General features: G+C 43.3%; 2 protein-coding genes across 2 annotated transcripts in view; both read right to left on the bottom strand.

Annotated features, from left to right (window-relative positions):
• LOC112577213 (forkhead box protein F1-like) overlaps window positions 1-3,028 on the bottom strand; it is a 33,315-nt gene extending 30,287 nt beyond the window's left edge. The window contains 3 exon segments of the mRNA XM_025260225.1: window positions 1-1,877; window positions 2,169-2,217; window positions 2,308-3,028. Coding sequence (XP_025116010.1) covers window positions 1-184 — 184 coding nt within the window. The 5' untranslated portion in view covers window positions 185-1,877; window positions 2,169-2,217; window positions 2,308-3,028.
• Window positions 3,029-10,750: 7,722 nt separating this feature from the next.
• LOC112553230 lies at window positions 10,751-15,441 on the bottom strand. The gene is made up of 4 exons (XM_025220319.1): window positions 14,993-15,441; window positions 13,081-13,955; window positions 12,157-12,285; window positions 10,751-11,571 (listed from the first exon to the last, which is right to left on the bottom strand). The coding sequence occupies exons 2-4, from the start codon at window positions 13,828-13,830 to the stop codon at window positions 11,317-11,319; spliced, it is 1,134 nt and encodes a 377-aa protein (XP_025076104.1). The 5' UTR covers window positions 13,831-13,955; window positions 14,993-15,441; the 3' UTR covers window positions 10,751-11,316.
• Between the last annotated feature and the right edge of the window lie 398 nt (window positions 15,442-15,839).

Genomic DNA, 15,839 nt, shown 5'->3' with positions numbered 1-15,839 from the left:
AGCGTTGCTGGAGGAACTGGTAGATCTCACTGAGCGTACATCGCTTGGTGGGCGAGGCCTGGATGGCCATAACGATGAGGGCGATGTAGGAATAGGGTGGTTTCTCCGACCTCCGTACCCCTACCCCGGACTTCTTTGCCCGCTGCGTTGCTGCTTCCGTTGGGAGATTTGGACTCGGAGCCATCAGACGGCGACTCTGGGTTGTTGGTCGTCGTGCTGGGAGACTCTCCTCCGCTGTCCGGGTCCTCAGGTTCCAATTTGGGCTCGATGGACTTTCGACCTGGGTCACCGACTGTCTGTTGTTGTTGCTGCTGCTGTTGCTGCTGCTGTTGTTGTTGCTGCTGCATCCTTTGCAAGGCTTCGAGCTCTGGATCCGAGTGGGAATGCTGATGGGACTGGGGTATAGTCTGCTGCTGGTGGTGATGGATCGGGTACGGGTGCGAATGGGAGCTGGTATGAGGAAGAGTAAGAGGTAAGGAGTGGTGAGGAGGGGGAGGTTGTGCCATGAGCACAGTCGACCCGTCGAATGGCTTCCTGTCCAGATCGCAATCCATCGCGAAAGGTCGCGAGATGAGAAAAACCGACGAGTTTGTTGTTTACCTACTGGTTGTTGTCATCACTGTTCTTTTCACTTCCAAGAAGAAAACAAACACCAGAAAAACTACTGTTTTTTTTTTTTTTCTCTAGCCAGTTAGATCAGTCGACTAAAGACTGGTCACAAACAGTTCTCAAAGACATCTTGCCATTCTAACCCTCGACATCTTCTCTTGTAGTCACTGAACAAATGTTAACGCGGATGAAGCCAGTCTCGAGTGACCCGATGCCTCCGGTAGAGGTGAGAGAAAAAAATCTGACCCACACTAAGCACTTCCTCAAACAAGCGTTCTTGATGTCACAGCCCTATAAACACTCGCCAGTCCAGAATTAGATTTCTCGCCCGGGAGAGTCAGGTGGCCGAGCGCTTGCCAAGGGTATCGAAGGCACGTCGGTGCAACCGCCACCCGTCAGACGTTAATCAGGGAGGCGTGAGTCCCCGAAATTCGATCAACGCGAGCGAAACCAAAGTAGCATCCACTTAGCACAGCCTCGCTGTGACTGGTCTGACGTGCACAATCGACTTTCTGTTTCCAGCTTTTTAGTCACCGTCAGAACGGTTTGGCGGAGTAAGAGGCACTGGCTGATAAGCGGCCCGCGACGGCGAAAGATAGTAAGTATTCGCAAGCAGTCGACAAGAGCTCCCCGCCTGGCAAGCGAGAGCTGATAGCGAAGGAGTGGAAGCCGAAGACGAGGAGGAGGTTGTAGTGGTAGTGGTGGTGGTAGTGGAAGTGGTGGTGGTGGTAACGATGATGGAGGTAGCGTCGGGGAAGGAGGTGCAGGGTGGAGGGGGAGAGAGAGCAGAAGGACACACAGGAGCTGACTGCAAGCTATAACGAGGCTGACAAGCCGTATCAGAGGGGACCGTTAAGAAAATGGAGCTCTTCATTAGCCCTCTCTCACTTTATGCGCCATTTCACACGGGCTGCTTCGCGGAACCAGCTTCTGCGTCTCAGCATTGGCCACCGACTTGGACTCGCAGAGCCGCGCGGAGTGCCAAGAATCCAAGGGGGCGTGGCCTGGTGCCTGTCAAGGTTCTGGCACTTGCTCCAGGCGTCTTATCGCCGCCCATCTGCAAACCTGCCTGCGGCCTGAGCACGCCTTCAAGATGTCTGGCAGGCCCCTCAGCCAATCGCAGCGGCGGGTTCCAGAGAGGAAGACGATCCCAGACCGGGGTTTATGAAAGGCGAGGAGACTGACACGAGGTCTTCTGTCTGTACAGCTCCTTGTTGACCGTGTGATCATACTTTGTTGTAGGCTTCAAAAGTAACAGCTACAAATAACTGGAGAAACAATAACATTGGAAAATAATAATTAAATAATATCTCAGTTGCTTTTCAGATTATGTTAGGCCAAGGATTTATTTTTGTATCACAATTCTAACAGGAGAGCCTGTATTATTTGTTTATTAAAATAAACCTCGAAAATATTCCACCAGAAGATAAATTCTTCTAAACTAAATCTGGGCATAAAGTTCAATTTCCCGAAGCTTCTAGTGTAGAGATTTTGAAAACTTAGTTTTTAAATTTTTTTTGTTTTATTTATTTGTTATTTTTTCCTTTTCTGAATTTTACCTTTAAATTGTGGATTTGGAATCGAAGTACAGACCGTTGACTTTACACCCTGAAATAACAGATTTTACAGAATTAGCATCAGCAGTGAACAATCGCGAGGGGAAGGAAGTCTTCGAAAAAAAGTTTTTATTCTCCTTACCCCTCCCCCACCCCAGGGGTGATCGGCAGCTTGACCAGGACTCGTCGACGATGAACACTCCACCGGAAGCGAGACGCCAGGCGAGGAGGCAACCCTCAGTGAAGCCGGCGCGTGCGAGACCCGAGACACGATATCGCCCACGAAGCTCGCTGGACTTCGCCGAGGAGAAGTCGGGCTGTTTATTGTCTCTGTAAATGATAAGGATTACATCCCGACTCTCTCTTCCTCCACCGCAAACTTCATTCCCCCTACCCGACCCACTCTCACTTTTTTCTTCCCTTTTCTCTCCCCTTCCCTCCTCCCCTCTCCTTCCGTGATCTGCCATGAGTTCCTACTCATCGCCGTTCTTCTTGGTTTATAACGTGAATCATCTTTCCTTTTGCTGAGGGAGGAACTGGAAAAGGATTTGTTCGACTGCAACACATTACATATAATAGCAAAATAAAATATTATGTTTGTGACTATCGTCTTCCGACACCAAGTTGTTTATCTCCCCTTTCTGCTCGTCTTTCTCGTTGAACCCCTCCCCCTTCCATCCGTGTCCAGACAGCACCACGTCTCGGGTGGACTGGAGCGGGTGTATTCTTTCTGTGTGATATTTTGGTGTTCTTTTTGTTTTCTTGTGTCTGCTAGTCATCAGCGGCTGCAACTCGAGCCTCGTCGTAGCCGCGAGATTTGGAACAGAAAGAGTTTGGCATACGGAGGAGTGATTGTTGGATTTTATGAAAGGTGGGTTAGGATGGCAGGATGTGGAAGTTGAGTAGTTACAGGAATAAGCCATGAAGTACAGCTAAGTAAAGTACCAGCACCCACAGAGGGATTTACATACGCTTCCATCCGAAGATGAAGTAGACGAACTAAAGGGGGTGGGGATGAAAAGATGCTCAGAGAATTTTCTCATTGCAGTCTGCTGCTTACTGCATATACCAGAAATGTTGTAATGTTTGTTTAGTGTTGTATAGCTAAAATAACTACTATGAAGCAAAAATATATCATGCTCATGTTTAAGATTTTTTTCTTTAAAAAATATTAGTTTGTCTTTGGGTGTCTTCAGCAGATGAGCTGCACTTCTTGTTGCCCATACTTCTCTATTTCACTGGCCTGATTATGACATTTAATTTATGGCAGAGATTGTGATAATAATCATTTTGACCTGAGAGCTTTCTTTCTCACTAGTGCCTATGTCTGTTAGCATGGTTGCTAGTGCTATTTATTTATTTATTTATTTATTTATTTTCCCTGAGTAGCTAGAATCATGGTGCTCTGGTCAACATTTCATAAAATAGTTAAGTGTTTTCTCTCAAGCTTACATGTGCTTTGAACCTCATAATCGGGTGAACTGTTGAACTGCAGATAAATAACCACAAAAGACACCTAAAAAAAAGTGAGGAGTACCCCTATGTGTCTGTGTCTTCCGTTTAGTTCTATCCAAGCCACGAGTAGTTTGGCGGTTTGCTGGTCGCACAGTCTAGACATTTTCTTCCACAAGGCAGGCTGCCCATTGTAGTTTACATAAGTGAACAACAGCGAAATGTTTTTGGTCTTACCTGAAATAAGTTTATAAACTATTGGAAAGTAATTTCCAAGTTTAATTTGACACAACAATAGGAGTAAGCTCCCGTTTCAAGTGGTCTATTGCTTTTATTTATTTATTATTTTTGTATTTTTGTTTTCCAATTATTTATTTCTCATTTTCTTTCTTTTATCAACTAATCTTTCCTTTTTCATTGTTTGCCTGTGAATAAATCTTCCTTTTTGCCTTTAATCAGTAATTGTTTTTATTTATCTTTTTATATGTTTTCTATCATTCTGTCTTCGCTTCTTTTTCATTCTTGTCTTTTCTTTCTTTCGAAGGAAAAATTTCGGATGTCACTTCCTATTGAGACTGAAAAATCTATGGTATGTATGAGAAATTTGTGACAAACCGGATGCTAATGAAACCGCCACTTATTTGCCTCCAAACCTTGCAGTCTAGTCACAGGGTGTAGCAAGGCGCGTAGCCCAAAGGCCGCCAGTGAAGAGCGAGGAACGTCCAGCAAGGGGAGACAGGTCCGTCATCTCACTTGTGTGTTGCCGCCCCTGAGCTTGGCGGAACTGCACCTTGCGATGTTTTGACAGGAGACCAGCATGACCTACCTGTCGTACCTGTCAGCAGGTCTTGATTCTCTGAGCGCCAAAGTTTTCTGCCACGTGACCCCGGGGTTTGGTGTCCGGACCCTCACCATAACACGGGTGTGTGGGCGGACGGACGGACGGACGGACGGACGGACGGACGGACGGACGGACGGACGAAGAATGCGATATTATAGAAACGAAGCGGAGTTTTTGGTTATTCAAGATTGAAGTTCTGGTTAGTTTGAGGGTTGTGGGGTAGGATGGGGCGGAAACAGATAGAAATTGTAATAGGATTCCTTTTCTCTGACATGTGACATGTTGCCATACATGAGGCCAGCAGGCGGCGACAAAAACATTCTAGAATTTAGAGCATAGAATTTCAATGCCAGAAATCACGTCCACGAACACTCCACATGCAATGTTAAAAAATATAATCTATTACTCATTTTATATACAAATTACTAATGTTTACAGGGCCAGCTGTTTGGGCGTAGTGTATGTTTAGTCGTGTTACGCTAAAGGCGTAAGACGCCAGGTGTCTGTCATTTTCTTATGAAAATTCAATATTAGTGTTCCACACAAACACATAATATTAGTATGACACAGGAACATGCAATTTTAGTGTTGCATACAAACATTCAATATTAGTGTGACACAGGAAATACTCTCACTAACCCTCATGATCAAGTCCTTATATTATAACGATAGTGGCTTGAACATGCTGGTGTGTGTGTACATAAGTGTGTGTGTGTCGATAGTAATATATCTCTCTATATATATTTATATGGGTCCATTGTCAAGATAAATAGTTATTTGGAAATTATCTATATATACGTAGAAGTATGTAGGGGTAATTGACAATAAATATAGGTATACCGATAGTCTCTCTATATACATAGTTTTGCGGCCCTATGCTCCACTGGGCGCGAATAGGAACAAGAAGAAGAAGAATATAGGTATATAGTGACATTGACCTGACAATATAGCTATCTAGTGATGTTGACCTGTCTATGTCTCTATCTAGTGGTATTGACCTGTCTATATAGCTATATAGAGATGCGGATACAAAGATGAGATGCAGAGTCCTCACTTACCCGTTCTCCTAGGAAGACAAACAAACGAGGGAGAGCGATATGTTGGCGAGTTTTGTGTGAGGCGATGTGGGGTGAGACGATGTACCCGTGAATGGCTGTAATTAGTGTTGCTGCTCACATTTGTGGTTTACATTTGTCGGCGCGCGTGTTACACCAGCGAGTGTTCCCCTTCCCCGTCTTGACAGAAAGGTAATGAAGAAAAGAAATCGTTTTCTTTCAGGGAGCTCGAATAACAGGAGCTATTACTCAAATGTAGCTTTCATCCCAAGAAGAATTGTGGGAAGGCTGTCACGAAAGAGGAAGAACAAATTTGTTATTCACTTTTTTGGTATAAAAAAATGTACTGCACCGGGACTTCACTGAGTAACACTGGGCTGAAGGAGACTTCAATCTCGTAGATGTGTGTCATGTGTCAGAGGGGCGGTGTGTGTTATTAGAAGAAATATGTTGACTGGGAAGGTGTGTCACGGATCACCGCTGTGTGTCATGGGGAGCTGTCAGACGGGAGGTAAGTGTGTCATAGAACTTCGCAAGAGGCTAAGCGTTGGTCTTGGCAGACAGACAGCAGTCCACCCATACATGTCCATGATCCAAGTTCTTCACAAAACACGGTGATGTCATCAGACCCTGGAGTGAACCTACAGCAGTCTCAAAGAAAGCTAATTTCCATTGTTTTTATACGAGTTAATGAGGGCCTTCATTATCCATTTAACCCAATATAAGTTGTCCTTCGACACGTTCACAATCAACATTTAACCTACCAGTTGTCCATCGTGTGAGTGTGTGTGTGAATGTGTGAGTGTGTGTGTGTGAGAGCGAGTGTATATATTTTAAAAAAATGAAATAATAAATGGAAACTGTGGTCTTTCATCTTAGGATAAAATGACCTATGTTTAGTATCATTTTTTATTTCAAACACTTTCGAATATGAGTGACATTCGATTACTGAAGAACGACAATCGGAGAGTGTAATAAAGAAATGTGTGTATGTCAGTGACAAATATTCAATCGTGCTCCTGTCAGAGGAACAAATAAAGAATAGTGAACCTATCACTTGGACACAGACTGTAAACTTTTTGCCTTTTACAACAACACTTTACGGAAGCTATTTATGATTTATCCATATTTATTCATCTTTTTAAATTTGTCTTCTTCCTCAAAACATGAATAGTTTTCTTTATTTTTGCAACAATTAGCAGACAATCGGCCCCACATCCTCCTCCCCATCCCCCGAGAAAGCTCCACCATCCAGTCGAGGACAGTTCCAGATATTACGAGTACATGGCAGCAAAATTTACTCTCGAAAGGAAAAGTAGTTTGATTCAGGTCCCTTGCATTTATACTATGCACAAGTCAGAAAAAGAATCATTCAGCCCTAAAACCAAATCACTTCAATGTGCCAAGGTTAGCATCTACACGAACTCATCATGCAAAGTCTGTACAAAGACGAGTATAACCTTTTATTCCTTCCTTTTCTAAGAAAAAATATCTATGATAATAAGTGGGACGGACAGAAGCTATTCAATGATCAAAATATTCTATCATTGTGTGTGGGTGAAGGGTGACATTGATGAAAACTTTTCATCGTGAATATTTGTCTGAATTCTGATGACTGACCTGCAGTTTAGTCTCTCTCTATCCTTTCCTTTGTTCTTTCGTCCGTCCATTCGTTCAAGCATGCAAATTATAAATTTGTATTGTCATGGTGATCGTCGATAAGTGGTGTCATCATGGTGGGCACAGAGCTGGAGGTACCGGTGCCTGCCAGTATTCCAGACCCTGAATTCCTCTGACAGACGCAGAACACAAGATGTGCGAGTGGCACAGGAGGCGAGTAGAGTGTGGAGTGCGCATGCTCGGTGAAAACAAAAGTCGGCTGAAAGCCGCAGTCGGGTATGCTCACCCGCTCTCTTGTGCTTTCTTGTGGCCGCTTCTGAGAATGAATCTGGATCGTGTATCTGTTTGAATCTACTTTCTTCGTTCATTTCCTCTGGCTCACCCATATCGCCCCTTTTCTCCACTTTTCCTCTTCTACTTCTTTTTTCTGTCTTTACCATATTCTCGTTCTGCGTAGAACAAGCAGACAAACAGGATTACACGCTGGTTATTAAATTATTCCCTCGTGAAGCGACCTTTTGCCAGGTTCATTAAAACTGTCTTTTTTAAAAGTTTTCTAGGATTGCTTTTAATCTTTGGTTCATTATTAACATACCAGGGATCCTCTCTCCCAGGTAAGTGAAGTTGTGGGCTGTTATCTTGTATGAAGTCGTGACTTGAGACATGAATGCAGGAGCTCAATGTTTTCTTACAATAATTTCTCACATTTCAGCAGCGTTGGTTGACACGGAAGATGTGACAAATTATGTTATTACAAAATTGAGTATTTTTTTATGTTATTGATCCATTTAACACGGGATCAGTCACGCAGTTCAAATATCCCTTCATCTGTGTGTGTGTGTGTGTGTGCGCGTTTTAGAGAAAAACTCATCATTCATATATCTGAGCAAAGAAATTTTTTTTAAAGAGCTCTCTGTGACAAATGTAAGATGTAGGCTTATTGCAACTACTTGTTATATAGCGCAAGCAGTAAATTATTCAAACATCTCACTTGGAGCTTTGCAACCTGTGTAGAGGTCTGATCATCAGCTCGAGATGTTTCTCTATAAGATGCATCAAGCTTCGTTTTCTGCGAGCTACCCGGTTTATTGTGATTTGTGTAGCTTATGGGTAGCTTCCCATTTCCTTTTGTTATACGGTGTTCGCCACTATCATTTGTCCTGAACTTTATATGGTTTGTCATAAACTCTAGAGGAGGCCACTTTCTACTTTGCTTATATGGTTAGTTGGTTAGACTGCGCCTCCCTTTTGGCTTATCGTAGAGTTGAAGCATGATTAATTACTATATAATAAAGTTTTCTCACGATTAAAATCGCCATGCTTTAAAGTGATTCTAAAGTTTCTCTTCCAAACTGAAAGGAAAGGTGTTGGGAGCTGGAGGTGGCTGAGGAAGGAAATAATAGTGAGTGGTCTTGATGGGAGGATATGGGAGGAAGGGGGATGATGCACTGGGCTTCCATGGGACGGGGAATAAAAGCTGTGGCTGAGGCCTGAAGTGGAGGAGCACCGCCGGTGTTGTTTACCTTAAAGATGCCTGCAGTTCGCTCCCCTTCTCACGGCCAGAACATAACCCGCTTCTGTCAGTGCTCGCCTCCACTGCCCCCACGTGCACGTCCTGATCCCTTGACGAGAGATGGAGAACAAAAAATACGGCACTCGGCGCTGGGGGATAAGAGCGTGCAGTGGCTGGCCGCACGTGCGGATACGCAGATTCCTTGACAAGTACACGCGCACCCTGACAAGCGCGATCCTGCCTGCGAGGCCTGTGGCAGATTTACTGCCCCGAGTACCCGCGCGGCACCCAAGTGGTCGCCGGAAATGACAGTTGACCCCTCTCCGGAAATGACCGATGACCGGCACGTTAACTTTTGAAGGAAGGAACACATAGAAGTCTGTGGGCTGAAGGATCCAGGTTCCTTCCCCTGGCAGACCTAACTTGATTAGCTAGGCATGTTCAGGGTGCCTAGCCGTCTAGCCACCCTCTAACGGGTACTCTCCTCCTCTTCTGAACTTAGTACCGAGGGGTACAGACAAGTGACTGAGTTTTTTCAATGTCGTTCACCGCATCTATTTTAGAGGGGGACATTGAAGAAATGCTATTGGGCTTCCTTTTCTTGTTTTGGGACTATGCTACATGGAACTGACTTTATTCTTCTTTGTTTGTTTTTTAATGTTGTCCTCGGGCTACATATTCCCTCTCCCTCCACACACAGCATCTTTTACCATGTTAAACCTGTTTCTTTCATCCCACCCCCATTCCCTATTTCAAATTTTACATATCTCCTTTTTTTTTTATCTCTCACTGTCATTCAAATAATTTCATAGACGTGTTAATTTTATCTTCTAAGGATCAATCTTCTAAGCCAACTTTATCGATTTTTTAATTTCTTATAGAACTGGAAGTTTTTTTAGTGTTTATTCTAAATATCTCCATTATAGGGCGGGGGTCCTTTTTTTTTTAACTGCGGTTTTGTTTGGGAATCTTTGCCCGTTTATCTGTGTGTCCTGATCACTTTCAATCCGTACATAGCTATGGTGAAAGGATCTTTTGTTGTAATCTTTTGCTCAGTTTCTGCAAAGGAATTGTGATTTTGTACTCCTTTGCACCGAGCACAACTCAGAAAGGTCTTAGAATGCCTACATCAACATCACGTGACAACGCTCCACATGAGTGCACACGAGAACGGCAGTTCCATGGAGGGTGAGATGAGAGAGCATAGATTTGCGATGATCATTGACCTTCATTTCATACACAGCTAGCAGAGGTATCTTCGTCGTTTGCGAATTTTAACAGAAATTGCTCGTCCAAGCCATTCCTAATAAAATGTATCAAGAAATAATTCATTTCAAACTGTAGCAAATAGTATAACTTTGAATGGTCCTTGTCAAACCTATTCAAAATTATTTCTTTCCCTCTGGTGATAATAATAAAAATAACACAATCTTTATTCACTTACGCATTAGATGATGAAGTGGGTGATCATTCTCACACGACCAAATAATGCAGGGGAGACAGTTCTGTTTGTACCAAAGCTGCATCATTCTACTTACCTCCCCTGCCCAGCTTTCGCCCAGCTGTCCAGCAAATACATCCGCTTCTTTCTTTCTCTTTCTCACTATCAAACTCTTTCTGCATGGCTTGCATAGTCAAACATCGTGTGATGTGTTAATGTTATATTTTTGTAAATAAAAATTTCGAAGTACATGTCGAAAAAGTAGCGTTAAAATGTGAAAGTTAGCTTACCAATTTTTTAATTGAGTTAAAAGGATATCAAGATATTTTTTTACAATTTTGCTTTGATTTTTGAAAAAAAAACCTTCTATAACTCGATACAGCGGTCAGCAAGTGATGGTACAGGCCCGTTTGGGACCTACATCCATTATCACTTTTTGTTAGAGAGACCCTCGTGCGAGACATAATACATCAGATAAACTATGTCGATGACAATATTATTATTATTATTATTATTATTATTATTATTATTATTATTATTTTATTATTATTATTATTATTATTATTATTATTATATAATAATAATAATAATAATAATAATATAATAATAATAATAATAATTTGTGTGGCGCTAATTTCAATTATATGGCTGGAATCTCTGTAATTCTTGTTAAGAGCATGCAATACAACTGTTTAATAGAGGAAAGATTCTGAATAATAGTACACACACACAACCTTCACATCCCCACTAACACACACACACAAACACGGGACTAGAGTGAGAATGGAGTTACTGATTGAGTTAATTAAGATGTGCATGAATAAAGTAATGTAGTAGCTTCAAAAACGAAACAATGAACATCGTGAAGATAATAGCCTTTTCCACAGGCGGCTTCAGCGAGCGTAGAGCCAGAATATTTATAAAGGGGGACAACTCGGTTACCTTGAGACTGTTTGTTTCTAGATTAGCCTCCCTTATACTGCACACCTTCATCTATCTCTATAAACATATAATTTGCTAGATATGCATGGGTTATGTTTGTTCTTAAAACAGTTCGGAATCACCTTTAGGTCGAAGTACTTTTTTCCCCTCCTAAAATCAACATAAACAATAATATTTGTTCAACTCAGCAACATTAGAATATTTTCTAAATGTTAAGACGATGTATTATACAACTTTTAAAATCGTATGTAGAAACTATTTGTCACTTGGTTATTTTGGTCTGTTACTTAAACTGGACTTTGCTGTCCAGCCAAGAAGAAGTTAGATTTCCTCTCTTCGGTCAGGAGATCGCCATACTGAAGCTTTGGTCTACCGTCGGACACTGTGGTGTCTGTCGTCAGGACTGTCTGCCTGTGGATGACATACCCGATGGCCGCCCAGCACGCGATGCCCACAACCAGGGACACAAGCAAGCAGACTTGACCAATTCTCAGCGAGCGCCTGGCATCGTCCTTGTGACCTTTGTCCCACTGAAAGCGGGCCTGTGTAAGAGATATGCGCACTTCAGTACAACTCGTCCTACAAGGTTGGCCTCGTAATTACCTTTAAAAGGTCACGCTAAGCGAAAAGACTTCACAGGTCAAAGCACTGGTTGAACTTAATGTTAAGGACTTGGTCCATCTTGGCCTTTCCACCAGACGTCCCGTAGACTCACGATCATCCTCATTGTCATTAATATTGTCAGGGTTTGTTTGTTTGGTTGGTTTGTTGGTTTGTTGGTTTGTTTGTTTGTTTGTTTTTGTTTTACCAATTGGTTATCAACTGAGGTAAGGTAAAAGCCGTCCCATTACCTTTTTCAGGTCGTTAGCGATTGAGGTGTAACTGTTAGGGATCTCGGGGTCAGCTTTACGTGATAGCAGGGCCCATCTCCTCTCCCTCCCCTTACCTTCCCCAGTCCTCTCTGGAGTCAGGTTGGATCGACTGGGGGAAGTGTGGTGCTACACGGGTATCGAACCTGCGCGCCCAGCAACAAAGACTGCTAAAGAAGACAATGGCTAGTCGACAGATTAAAGTTCATGTTACAAATGTCCGCAAAACTAACAAACTAGAACATCTGAAAGACTTACCCGCCAGATAAACATCACAGCCATACCGCCAGGAATCCACCCCATTAAGAAGAAGGCGAAGACAGCAAGGGCAAGCCAAAGACCAAACCTGGGAGTGCCCGCCCCTTGACGATTTTTCCTTGAAGAAGCCTAGAAAGAGTAACCGTAGCTATCGGTTAACGGTCCTTCTGAGCTAGACATATGTTATTGACAACATTATTGTCAAATATGTGACTACCTTTGGAATATTGTGACATCTCGAGGATCTAAGGCAAGACATAGTCACATTACCAATAAGGAAAAGAAAGAAAGTCTAAGTCTTTAATGCGTCGTTAAATTAAATTACTGCTTAGCTATACAAATACCCGGTTTTCTGTTGTTTACGAGTGTAAGGTCACTTAATTCAGTCATGGTTGAAATTTTGTATCCTCTGACAGGTTTAACATTAGCTTCTATCATCTTTTTCTTTATAAACATGAGCGATTCAACCCTTATCAGCCTTCACTTGTCTCTCGCTAGCTGTAAGGTACAGGCTGTCCCCTGACCTCTGTAGGTCGTTAGATAGTGGGATGTTAGAAGCACAACTTTGTCTCTGGATGGTGTCAAAATGTTCTCCCATCCTGTCCTACATTTTCCAATCTTCCAGTTCGGTACTCATTGCCGATAGCGGGGTCAACAAGGGGTAGATTACTGCGGCACACAGGTATTGAACCGGGGCGCTCTCCGTTTCAGACAATAGAACATCTAGCCACTTGTAGCTAATAATCGGTAGCTCAATAGCAAAATTGACACTAAGGAATAGAATATCCCGCAATGGTGTATACAATTGGTACTAATAAAGAATTTTTGTTGCTAATGTTTGTTTAATGTCTTGAAAACATTTTAATATCTTGAAGCAGAAGAAGAAAGCATAAAAAAGGAAAAAAAGCCAAACTAATGTCTTACGATGTCATCAAAACTTGTGGAGGATGTCGCGCGACCTGCGCTTTGATTGCGTCGGTAGTCCGCAGGTTTTCCCTTTGTTCCGCCGCGATCCTCCTCGATGCTGTTGTCCATGACGACGCCGATGACATCGTAATGACTAGACTTCTGCTCTGGTGTCACTCTGTCCTGAGCCTGTCTCTGACCTTCTGTGTAGCTTGGCTTTTCCATGTATTTTCTGCCGGTATTGTTCGTTGTGATGGAGGGGACGTTCTGATATCGTGGACCAGGACCTTTCGTCTCTCCGACAAACGCTTGGTTGGTGTTTCCACCTGTCGTCTGCGGCGGTGGCGAAACCACTGGACCCTCATCTGGAACTTTGAACGAACTTCCGTAAACCAGAGGAACCGTCTGAGGTCGGGTGTCAGCCAAGTTTTGCGGTGTTACAGAGCTCACAGATGGGCCATGCAAAGTAGGGTACAGCCCCACTGCAGACCTTTCCTCGGCGCTTGAATTTTGGTGACCCTGTCGTGGAAAACGCTGTGGCGGAGGCTGAGGCTCGGGTACTCGCGAAAAAGTTGGGTAGAGCTTTTCTTGGCTCCCAGACACGGAGGGAATGGGTCTGGGGCCGGCTGGAGGACGCTGTGGAGCTCTGTCCCTCTCTGTCAGACCATGCATGTACGGTTTATTCACCGACGGCTCACCGTTAGATGAAGTCGCGCTCGGGTAAAACGTGATCCGCCGAGACGGTCCTTGTGGCTCATTGGTCGCCATGGCGACCGGGTCGTCTTCTTGGTTAGAATCAGACTATTACTTCCTGGAGTGTGAGACCCGTGGACTGTTTGGGACTGTTTGTTGGAGAACTGTGAATGATACTCACTTGTTTGTTCCTGCGGACCCTGTAATTATGAATTAATCAATATCTAAACACCTTATGATGGGAATTTAACAACAAAATAAATTGTTTCATGTCAATACACACAAGCACATGTCCACATTCACACATACATGTCCACACACACACACGCACATGTCCACACACACACGCACATGTCCACACTCACACAAACACATGCAAACGATTTTATATGTGTTGTACGTATAGTTTGAATAGTAAAAGCTGATTAGGACTGACAGAGTTAAAATATGAGTTGTTCGTAATTCTCTCAAAACCTTTTTTTTTTTTTTTTTTTTGGCTCTGAACCACTAAGATTCGTATCGTAAACCCCTTTGTCTCGTGTCTACCGTATCTGGCGTCCCTTCTACAAGGACCTCAGGTGTAGCAACTATCGGGGTGGCCTGTCTGTGTACCACAAGCTTTGCGATAACCTTATCTACCCCGGGCCATGATTTTAGTCCTGGCAACAGCAAACTGACAAAGACTGCGAGATGTGTCGATATCTTGAAAGGTGTGTTGTTTTACTTCCCTCTCCTCCACTACCTCCCAGTTTCAATTCAGTTTTCCATTCTTGTCACACAAATATTATTTTCTTCTGCTGTACCGTGGAACAACGGGCAGTTCCGGTTTCAAATTGCGATAAGGTGTAAGCAGCGCATTAAAACATGGACACCCTGGTCGAAAATAATTGTTGTTTTCGAGGTTTATCAGAGCGGAATGGCGGCTCAAACAGCCGACAAAGCAGTCAATCAAGCCAAAAGACTATATTTTTTTACTGTGACCCTTTTGTTTGTTTGTTTGTTTGTTTGTTTGTTTGTTTGTTTGTTTATTTGTTTGTTTGATTGATTGTTGTGAGAAAGAGGGCGATACAGACATCTAAGGGATGGGGAGAGAAGAGAAAGAGAAAGCTCATCAAACAACAAAGGACGAGTTTAGGATACTTGACAACTCTTGTTTACAGATACAACAGTAACTCTGTATTTGGCTCTAACCGAGCAGGTAAAGGTTGCAGGTGTCAACTTGTAACCACACACCTACCTTGTGTGTTATCCCCTCTGCCAGGTGTTCCCGTGGATGGCTTGGTGAGTGAAATGTTAACAATCCAGGTAACTACGTTCACCTACTTAACCTGTAAGTGGTTTAGCAGATGCAAAACACAGTTCGTCCTTCTCCAACTGTCGCTTGCTCTCCTGTGCGTGACAAGTAAACAGGTAACAACGCCGCGTCCAGGTGAGCGCGCATGCGCATCAGCGTGTTGTCAGCAGGAAAGGCGCAGTGATAAACATGTCGCCACCCCGACCACAGTTTGTTCGTAATTAGTCGTAGTCACCAAATGAACTTTGTGGTATATCCGGTTTTACAGGTATCTCGTTCAGACGCACTTAAAAAAATTAATTTGTGTTTACAAACATCTGTCTCGAGCTGTGCTTGTCACCCGAGGAATGCTGTCACCTTCGTTATCTGTCATCGAACGACTCATTGCAGCGCAGCTCTACAACTGAAAAGACCACGAGCTGACCTCTGATTATGGGACAGGGACGAAAATAGAAATATTATCTTTAGTTTAGTACTTGTGCCCTTATTCCTGATGGACAACTCATGTATATATTGCGAAATCGTCAAGGTGGGGAAGGTTCTTGATCGTCATTATTACAGTAAGACAGGAGCAGGGGGTGCAATGTCGCCTCCACCTTTTCAGAATAATACCTGATTGGCCTCTTGTGTCAAAAAGGTCTTTTGAAAATCAAATGGTAAAGGGTCATGTCCGAACTTTTCCATTCCTTTTCGGAGAAACATTTTTACACTTTTGTCAACTTTCAACTCTGCGCTACTTGTAGAAACTGTACTAATGTGTCCCACAATGCACACACTAATGTCCTCATCC

The sequence above is a fragment of the Pomacea canaliculata genome, linkage group LG12, assembly GCF_003073045.1.
Source record: "Pomacea canaliculata isolate SZHN2017 linkage group LG12, ASM307304v1, whole genome shotgun sequence".
Taxonomy (NCBI): domain Eukaryota; kingdom Metazoa; phylum Mollusca; class Gastropoda; order Architaenioglossa; family Ampullariidae; genus Pomacea; species Pomacea canaliculata.
Note: the sequence above shows the minus strand (reverse complement) of the source record. Positions and strands in the feature narration are given on the sequence as shown.

Excerpts from the sequence above, each read along its gene's own strand:
- LOC112553230 (XM_025220319.1), bottom strand. The coding sequence starts at position 13,830 with ATGGCGACCAATGAGCCACAAGGACCGTCTCGGCGGATCACGTTTTAC. Across the intron at positions 12,286-13,080 it reads CCACAAGTTTTGATGACATC|GCTTCTTCAAGGAAAAATCG; the intron begins GTAAGACATTAG and ends TACTCTTTCTAG. Across the intron at positions 11,572-12,156 it reads CTGTGATGTTTATCTGGCGG|GCCCGCTTTCAGTGGGACAA; the intron begins GTAAGTCTTTCA and ends TCTCTTACACAG.